At 36.8% G+C, this 10,301-nt stretch overlaps 2 protein-coding genes across 2 annotated transcripts; both read right to left on the bottom strand.

Moving 5' to 3' along the window:
- Positions 1-3,432: 3,432 nt before the first annotated feature.
- On the bottom strand, positions 3,433-4,568 carry LOC116172427 (facilitated trehalose transporter Tret1-like). Its single transcript, XM_031489642.1, has 3 exons — positions 4,343-4,568; positions 4,204-4,296; positions 3,433-4,155 (listed from the first exon to the last, which is right to left on the bottom strand). The coding sequence occupies exons 1-3, from the start codon at positions 4,353-4,355 to the stop codon at positions 3,563-3,565; spliced, it is 699 nt and encodes a 232-aa protein (XP_031345502.1). The 5' UTR covers positions 4,356-4,568; the 3' UTR covers positions 3,433-3,562.
- Positions 4,569-8,932: 4,364 nt separating this feature from the next.
- LOC116171815 lies at positions 8,933-9,574 on the bottom strand. Its single transcript, XM_031488817.1, has 2 exons — positions 9,442-9,574; positions 8,933-9,394 (listed from the first exon to the last, which is right to left on the bottom strand). Exons 1-2 carry the CDS (start codon positions 9,509-9,511, stop codon positions 9,018-9,020), a joined length of 447 nt encoding a protein of 148 aa, XP_031344677.1. The 5' UTR covers positions 9,512-9,574; the 3' UTR covers positions 8,933-9,017.
- Between the last annotated feature and the right edge of the window lie 727 nt (positions 9,575-10,301).

Here is a 10,301-nt window from a genome sequence, read left to right as displayed (position 1 = left end):
GAAAATATGTGTTTATTTTGGTTAAGTAGGTACTCAAAACTGTAATTGGATACTTGTATCTGTTGTTTTGAGGTTTCAATAAATAAATACATAAATATTTTTTTAATTTTTTATATTTTTAGCGCATTTTTGGTAACAAAAAGGAGCTTATCATTTCACTTTGTCCGGCTGGCTGGCTGCCTGGCTGGCTGGGCGGATTGAAAAACTTTTGATCTAGACATCGTAGAGAGGTCCGGTTTTTTGCATGATCTCCGTCTTGTCGAGTTATTGGCGCAATGGACATTCATTAAGCCCGTAGTGGTTGCGTTTAATTAGAATTTGCGAAATAACTAACGCCGCTTGAAAACTTGTTTCCTATCTTCTACTACAGTTTTGGTCCGATTCTTTTCAAATTGGTGTCGGCGGAAAGATGTTGTAAACGCGCACAACTCCTGCGTGGCGGAATTTTGTTTTTTGTCCTAGGGGCGAAATTAACGACCTTTTGCGAGGCGCGCGCGCGCGTCTTCGAGAAGTAGTCAACTTCGGGCGCCTTTTACCTTCCGTGGCGAACTCACGCGGTTTAACGTTTCGTAAATCTCGAATCGCTGTCTCTCTTTCTCGTGTCGCCAATAGAAGTGAATAGCGGGTGAACGGGACGTCGGAAGTGGCTACCGTCAAAGGGAATGTGGTAGCCCCCGACCCGATTTTAACTTTAAAAGCGAATTGCGGGTGCACGCGGAAAGTGGGAAACGGTTAGTGAATGTAGTAGCCTTCGACAAGATCTGTTATTGATGGTTGAGTCGAAAGTGGCTAATAGAATACTGATCTGCCACACAAAAATGCGCTGAAGTCCCTTCGATCTCACACGAGGACTTTGATAATTTTTTTCTCTTTTAATTCGTTGAATGTATATCGTGTGTCCCAGGTTGAACGCACCATAAACGAACAGAATTAAATGTATTTTCTTTCCCGAAGAGCCCTCAAATAGTAGGAGTGGACATTTTTGGGTAAGTATTTGAGGCACGCTGAAAACTTGTCCACCACTTCTCCAATAATTCCCAAACACAGAAATGCAGACCTGGCTGAGGAGAAGCGGGGCTAACACCTTGCCAGGCGCCTTCAAAGTTTGAAAAAAGAATGTATGCCCAGTCGAGTATCTGAATGCGTAAGAAGTAGTGGATGATCTACACATTATTAGTGTCGTCTGAATTAGTTGTAATTGTATCATGTTGAAATTTTCATCGTTTCTTATGCCGAAATAAAGACAATTCTCCTGAAAGTTTCGTCAAAAGTGATCAAAGTACACTAGGTGTTCATGTATTTATTGCGGCCAGTATACACCTGCGTCATTGATTTGTCAATCTATTTCAAACAAGATTTTTGATCGATTTCGCATACTTGATAGTTGTTGCAGCGTTTTAGCGTATGTCTGAAATTGATTCACAAATCAATGACATTATTTTTTTCAAACTTTGAAGGCCCCTGACAAAGTGTTAGCCCAGCTAATCCTCAGCCAGGTCCGCATTTCTGTGTTTGGATATTATTGGAGAAGTGGTGGACAAGTTTTCAGCGTGCCTCAAAAACCTACCCAAAAATGTCTACCAGCTCTCGGACTAAAGCCTTTGATATGTATTTGAAGTTAGCGTTCAATGTACATTATTGCACTTCCCCGATGCTAGGAAGTGATTGGAGTAGTAAGTTGAATGCTAATTTCAAAGGTCTCGTGGATCATTCGCGAAAAAATACATTGCCGTTCCCCTATGGTGCGTTCTACCTGGGACATGCTGTACATTACTAACGGCCGGTTGCAGGAAAGCGAATTATAATCAAAATCCTACATTATTTGCCAAATCTGAGTTTAAACAAGAATTTTGGCATTTGATTGACTGCCTACTGCAATATAAAGCCAATCAAATGACTTAATACCGGATTAAATAATAATCCTGGATTATTTTTTCCTATTTAAAAGGTCCTTAGATTCAGAGTTTTTATTTTCATTTAACCACATTTTTCATGGTAATGTAGAAACTTAAGGATGTTTGAAGCGAAGCGATATTTACTTGTCAGTTTTGAGATGAGATTGGGGGAGTTTTTATTATCGACCAAATTGGGTAATGACTTCCTGTGACAAGAGAGATCGATCGGCACTCACAAAACTGTTGCATGGACCCTCAAGCCGGTAGTTGCTCCACCTCCGACTACAAGGGATGTCAAATCAAAGGTTAGTCAACAGTAAAAATATATGCGCGCTTGCTTTGCGAGGTGTGCTAAAAATCTCGAAACAAACGTTCCCTTTCCAATGTAGGATGGTCAGTTGTTTAAATTTTTGAACAATGTGAGGTGCTTTTAATTCTGCCCTTGTAATCCTTTTGCACGTTAAAACTGAAATAAAAAATACAAGATAAACGGCAACTGTAATGATCCTGGATTGAGTTACCAAAATACCTTTTGACCCACGGCTCCGACATTGCTCGCCATTCGAAACTATTCAGTATACAGATTTTGAACAGTTTCCAAACAGAAACGCAGCGAACTACAAAGCATTTATTTTTCCTTTAATGTTTGCTAGTCTTAAAATAAAAGTAACATTATATAGGCACCTTTACAACTTTCTGCTTACTTTACGCAGTAAAATAATATCACGTGGTGTAACTATTAAAGTATAATTATCTATAAATACCAAATTTACTTTGCATTAGCTTGCTAAGTAAACAATGCCTATACACACAGTAGTAAATTGTCTGAGAACAATATTTATGGTATTGTCTTGTCTCATACATTATTTAACACTGCGTCATAAAATAGACACTCAATAAATTTTCCTACCTCTACAGCGAATCTGTCACAAGTATTTATTTACTGCCTTTTACCTAACGACTGTTGAATTTCCTCCAGAGTTTTTCCTTTTGTTTCAGGAACACAGTAGTACGAAAATACCGCAGAAACGGAACACCAAAAAGTAAAAAATAGAAAAGTGACGTGTAACGAAAAATTTGAAAAGAGCAGCTGAAGTATCTTTGGCAGGGCAATTACTGTCAGCGCCAAACAGGCACTCGAAACGAACATTGCTTGATTTTTGATACCTACTGAAAACAGTTCGCCGGTCATCAGTGTGGGTAAAAGTGATAGTCCTGCGGTCAAAGAAGCAATGTAAGAAGTCATGCCGAATAATGGTACCCAACCGAGTTTCGATACATCAATCTCAGTTTCTTCCATGACATAGAAGTAAATTGCGTTCATTAATAAAGATAACGTACAACCTAAAGAAGAAATGGTTAACATGGTTTTTCTGCTGTATTTCGAGATAACAAACGATGAAATCGTAGACAAAAGAAATAGAGCGAAGTAAAATATTATCGATGACACTTGCGCTGAAACGAATTTCGCACCCGCCAATTGAAATATATACTGTGCATAAATAATAAATGCCGATATTCCGCTTAATTGCTGACAAGTGCGCAGTCCAACCAGCACCAAGAGTGCCCTCCGATTGGTGCCAATGCAGAATAAGTCTTTGAAGCTGCCAGATTCGGAAATTTGCCTTTCTACATCCGCAGTTAACGTCATAAACTCACGGTCTACATCAGTTTTCCACCTGAGCTGCCTCCAATGTACTTTTCGCATCATCGTGTTTTCCTTTCGCTAACAAGAAGTATGGCGATTCCGGTAGAAATATGACTAACAATATTTGTAAGAGTGGCGCAAATAGAAAAATGTATGCGGTTTTTGGAATGTCAACATAAGCACCTACGCTGCCAATGGAGAGCTGACCTAAATATATTGCGCACGTTAACATATTTCCCCATCGCCCCCTTACTGAGGGTGTCGCTATTTCGCCAATATAAACTGTTACGGTGCAATAGGTTATGGCCTCCGGAATTCCGCTAAGGGCGCGCGCGACGTAAATTCCGGCGATATTATTAGCCTTGGAGATTAGTATCCAGCTTACTATATGTGGAATTGCCATGAATCCAATTATGTATTTCCTTCCTATGTACTTCATCGCATTCCCAACCAGAAAGGAAGCTGCCAGCATCGTAGAAGGGGATATTAAGGAGATGTAAGACGCCTCTTCAATAGTTACACGGCCGATGTACGAGGAGTTGAGGATCAGTTGGGGAATTGAGGGAGACGCCCAAGCAAAGTGGGCCCCTACCGAAAATCCTCCAAGAGACACTAAATTGAGTGTTATAACTTAAACAAGTTTATTGTCGTTATACTCGCCTATGAATATCGACCAGATCTGCAAGAAGTCGTTACCTTTACTTGTTTTAGGCACGAGTCTAGCAAACACTCTGGTCACCTTTTCTTCCAAATCTGAAATAGGAAACTTCGAATACGCATCAATTAAAATACAGCTTACCTTCGATTACCATTTTGCACCTACACTTCAACTTTGCTACTGTAAATTTCAAAAACTATAAACAAACGCGATATTCATTCTCAATTGGACAATTTAGAAATACCTATGATTGCACAAAACTAATAAACGTTATTTGCAACTTGCAGCCCCGGTTATATATGTTCCGTGACACTGATAACGTTATCTAAACACAGGTACTCTAAGTATACTTATGGTACTATGAATATGAAACAAATAATACTATCGAAACCCAAACGACAAATTATGCTGTTTTGTTAATACCAAAATGTGTAATTAACCATCAACATAAAATAAAGCACGTTCTGGTGAACTTATATTGGAGTGTTCACTTTAGTTAGAAGAAAGGCTCCTAAATTACACAGTTCTAACAAATAAGCATACAAGTTACCATATCAGTTGCCAATAGTGCCGTGTTTCTCATTAAGCTCGTAAGGTTTTTAGCCTAGACCTAGGTAAGGGTCCATAATTGTTAAGGGGTCAGTCATTAAACGCAAGGGGCTATTTTTCAGGCCCGTGGATCTTGCACTGGCATAATTGCACCAATCACTTAAATGCGTTGCTATGGCAATGGCAAACGGCCACTAAACCACCCAGAGGCACCTTGTCCAGCTAGCTCAATTAAACACATCCACTAACATAATCTTTTATACGAAATGATTATAATTTGTCCAGGATCCGTCACTACGAACAATCTCAATAAGATTTTAAATTTTATTAAATTTGGGAACACTCGGCAGCCTTCATCCATTCTACAATTTCACAAAATTATACTACAAATTTCTATTTAAAAACCTGGCATAGCCTTGGGCACCAAAAGAAAAATTTAGCATGATAACTCTAATCTAGGGGGTAATTTCGGCTCGATTAAACACAACATGGAACATTTACAGATGAAATAAATTTAATGGACAAAATCAATCAACAAGCTGGACGAAAGGGCTTATAAACGCACAAGCGATTGATTGCAAATCTCAATTACCTTAGCGTGACAATAATCCAAAATATCTCACCGTAGCTGCGATTTTCAACAAACAAACACAAAAATAAATTAATGTGGCGTCTGGAACTTCAAGTTTTTAATTTAATTGTACTTGAATCTCGATTTAGACGACACTGGGGTCATTGTAATTACTAATGTAAAATTGGCTCTTTGATGGAAAAAAACTTCCTTTAACAAGTAACTGAGACAACCTTCACTTCTTTAATTCAACTTAACATTCACTTTTATCATTACGATGTAAATCTCTTTAAACACTTTCTAATTCGACAAAACTTTCTTTAGAATTAAACAAAACTGTCTTTTCAAAAAGCTTTGATAACTGCAACACAGCGAAACACACGCAAAATAATAAGCGGTTACGTTTCAAGTTACATAAAAAAATAATGATTAATGTCTACCACCAAAAAAGCAACTATTCACGTCTTCCTCTATCCTAACCATCTTCTTTTTCTTAACAAATTATTGCGTCGTCGAAAAAGCTCACACCTGTCTACTTCGGTGATAACAAGTGCTTATCTTCAAATTAATTAGCTTAAGCAGCGATAACGAAACCTTATCGCCTTGGCCGGAGATAACACTTTCACAAATAGAATAAATTGAATATCTGATAACATGTACCTGTCTATTGAGGTAGTGCTTTTTTGCTGCGTTCGCATTGAAATTGCCCAAAAAATGACCAAGACGGAAAGAGTACATCATGCCTCAAAGACAATGCATTTTACACTTTCTGCAACAAAATTATTGAATAATTTGGCTTTACCAACTGAACCAAAATGAGAATATGACAAAGAGTAACACAAAATTTAACTCCTGTGCATCAAAGTTTAACCAAGCAATTGAGCAGCTGAATATTTGAGAAAACATTCCACATTCCACCAATCAGGAAAAATCGATTTGGTATTTCGTATTTTGGAAGCTCTTGAAGGACGGCACTGTAGATTTGGAATTCGGTTCATAAATGATCGAGATGCGAAAAGGGCACTGCTAATGTTGAATCGATTAAACTCAATTTTTGGAATTTCGTATTACATGGTTAGAGCTATGCCCATATTAAATTTCATGCAATTCGGTGCATAGATAACAGAGACGTCAAAAGGGTCTTCCTTACTTTTTGACCTAAATTGCAAGCTCGCTAATAATGGTCGTGACCATATGTCTAACAAATGCAAGAAGCAAAAGAAAACGAAAGCGATACAGCTTCTTCATCTCGAATATCCTTGGTTCTTCTTGACGTGTCTCTTCTTTTGGAAATCCTCTTTGTGGTGCTTGTTTGAACATAGCATACGTGCAGTCTGTCCCATGCTGAGGACAATTCGATCCTTAAAGATCTGTGAGTGCTACCGAAACACAGTGTAATGTTGACAAATCATGTACCTATACGATTTAAGATTAATGGAAAATATCCCATGGTAGAAACATCAGGATCAGAGATCACCTCTTTCCTGTTAAATTTAGTCCAGTCGGTTTTTGTTTTACTTTCTACTCTAGAAATGACAAATGCCAGGTAGTGCGGGAGCTGCATCATGTCATGATGTGCAGTAGGTAGTATCTCCCCTAAGTTTTTGAGTGGATCCTTATTAAACACCTATAGGAGCTTAAAAAACATTGGCCACGTGGGACAGATCATGGTCGTTTGGCGGCTACATTTAAAAATGGCCGCGAATTGCTAAATTTTTTGTTTAAGATTCCCACACAATGGCTCGATTTAAATTTTTTAAAGAAAGTTACTGATTTTTTGAAGGAAAATAAGATGAAAATATTTAAACGAAACACCTCATATCATTACTGATTTGGAACGTACTTGTAAAATACTTATTTTTTTATGTAACATGTTATACCACTAACTGTAACGATTTCGCTGTTACTACTTATAACCTTTATTCGTCAAAATTTAACAGATTTTTGAAATTTTTTTGTGAGAAACAAAATCGCGCAGGCGGCTAAGTTTTGAACTGAGGCACAGGTCAAGACCTCTTCCACAGTCACATAATTTTTTTAGGTACTTTAAAAAGAATTAAATTTTTGATTGACCTTAAAATGGCACCCCCTACAAAATTATACCTCTGGGTAGCCAAAAGGACACATTTTTTTCTGATACAAAGAAAACCACATATTCCATGAGAAAATCTAATGGAAAAACCAAGTCGAAATGCCAATTTGTAAAAAAAACTTATTTTCCGAATCCAAGTGCGCCATAACGAAACAAAAGAGGTTGAATTCTCACAATTAACAGTAAAGTGTCGGCAGTGTATGATTGTTTTTTAATCAAAGTTGCAAAAATGGTTCAAACTCAAGCAGAAGGGTTAATATGCAGAAAAAATGTTTATTAGTTTTTTTTCTTTATAGTAGATAGTGGTTGCGGGGCCGGCTCAAGGCAAAGGTTACGTGGGGAACCTTTGGCATGCAGGTTTTTAAAAATACAGAGGTTCATATTATTTAAAACATATTTATTGCTAGCAGACCCGGCAAACTTCGTATTGCCCATCAGACAATGTATTGAATAGATTTTGTTTTGTTTTTTTTAATTCATCACAAACTACTTGATTAAAATATAAAAATCGTTGATATAACTGGTATCTTATTTTCAATCTTATGCTATGATAGCTCGTTGAAAAGAGAATTAAAAATTCTATCAAATAATCTAAAAATCCAATATGGCGCCTATTTAACTTGAGAAAGTTGGTAAATGTTCCTCAAAAGTAGCCATCTTGAATTTTTTTAACATCAATTCTAAATGAATCGTATCAAAGACAGTAACTTTAATATAAAGCTTTTTTTTATATCTCTTATACTTCCAATGATATAAGGCATTAAAGGAAATTGCCAATTTTAGTTTTTTTGAATTTATGTCGAACTTATTCGACATTTTGAATTTCCACAAGGAAATTTTAAATAAGCATCTAAAACTGCAAAAAATTGTCCATTTAACCAATTCTCTATCTTTAATAATAAGAAAGTTACCCATGAAATCCCACTCGATCTGGGACACCCTGTATATTGCTATAATTCCCTATGTGTAGTTGCTTTGGTATGGCGTTGCCATTGTCGTGTAGAGAAAGTATAAATAATTGTTTGGATCAGTGGCACACTTACTTAATTCAATTACATCACTTTTTGTTCAGAAGGTCTCCTCACAGTTACTTAGGCTAGCTTATGCGAGTTTTTCGAAATATTATTTTATCTCTAATCCTCTAAGTCCAATGGAGTAGTAAAACATAATATTTTCACATCACGATTAGAAATAAATTAAACAAAAATAGCAAACGAGTTCCTGGATGTGGCTTGGCTTGGAATTACGTGTTATATGGCTAAAGCTATGCTCATTTTGAATTTCATGCAATTCGGTTCATAATAAGTAACGGAGATGTCAAAGGGCTTTCCTTATTTTTGGCCCACATTGCCTATTCACGAACTTCGATCTACAAATTTGATAAAGAATCCACCTGCAAAATTTCATCGTAATCGGTCCATTCGTTTTTGACATATCGTGCTAACGGACGCATGGACAAACGGACAGACACCGCAAAATTATAAACTCGCTAGGAGCTCGAGGATAAAATGGAAGACTGTTCGATTAAGTACGCTTTTTATTTCAAATAAAGCAAAAGCAATTTTATATGAACACTTATCCCACATATCAAGGTTAATGATTACCTACTCAAATGGTTTGGCACAGGAACTATAACCATTTTCGGGACATTCAGCACCTTGCCGTATCTTCAAAAGGCATGTGAAGAACGACTCCAGGAATTTGTCATTTTCACATTTAAAATCGAATTCTTGCACGGCCATAACTGTTACTTTATTCATCATGTCCGGACAATCACTTCTGCAAACAACCCCACTGGAGGAGTAGGATTGAATAGCGCACTTATTTAGATGTTCTCCAAAACTAGTATTGCGCGGTCCATCGTAACATGTCAATATTTCTAAGAAAAATTGCGGATCAAAGCATTCGTAAGGGTAGGACAACATTATGTTCATCCATTCAGCTGTCTGTTGATTACTGCATTCAACTTTGGAGACGATTTCTGAAATATACAGTGTTGTGAGAGTTGCAGATGATAACAACACCTACCTTCTTCCATACGAACGAACTTTACTATGGCAAACAAAATTAGAACACAAGAAAGTGCCTTCATGTTCATGACTTTTTGAGACCGGTCGCATAAATTGAGCTAACATTGACATTTATATAATCGTAATTAGCCTATCACATATTATGTAGGTGTGAATTAATAGGTATGTCAGAAAACATAGTGATAAAGATTTGTTTGAGGTTTTACCCAATAATTATAGCAATATGTGGTTTCCTGTACATAATTACAATGTGTAGGATAGTAGGTAATCCACATTGAATTATGCAATTGTGTTATAATCGATTTATCTACACAGATGTACCATAGTTTTGGCCACTATCTCGGTTGAATCATGCCAAAGAAGACAATGATACAAAGAATGAAATCGTCATGCTGTTTACTAGATCAGTCTGTTTGACCACCAAAAACTACTAGTCAAATTATTCAATTCAACTATTGCTTATTATTACGCTTTTACAATAGCTAATACCCTGTAGAGGTAGAAAAGAACCTAAGGCAATACATTAGGTAATCAAATTTCCAGTTGAGGAGCACCTGTATGACAGATGTAGTAGATCAAAGTAATTCCATTTATCGCGCAGTTGTTAGTGGCCTACAATCGGAGTTATTCTCGAGCCTCCCAAGAATCGTTCAATATTCAAGTTTTGAATTATTGAAACTAATCTTTAGTTCAGTATTTAGAAGTCGTTTTAATATTGAAATTACTAAAAAAAACTTTTTTATTATACCTCATAATCATCTCTGTTTTAAACACTCAAATGTGCGCGAAATCGGACCTTTAAAACACGAGTACCTACTTTAAAGGTTGCTAAGTAATGTTACTTCAAATATGACTTAC

This window comes from Photinus pyralis, unplaced genomic scaffold, assembly GCF_008802855.1.
Source record: "Photinus pyralis isolate 1611_PpyrPB1 unplaced genomic scaffold, Ppyr1.3 Ppyr1.4_LG5, whole genome shotgun sequence".
Classification (NCBI taxonomy): Eukaryota; Metazoa; Arthropoda; class Insecta; order Coleoptera; family Lampyridae; genus Photinus; species Photinus pyralis.
Note: the sequence above shows the minus strand (reverse complement) of the source record. Positions and strands in the feature narration are given on the sequence as shown.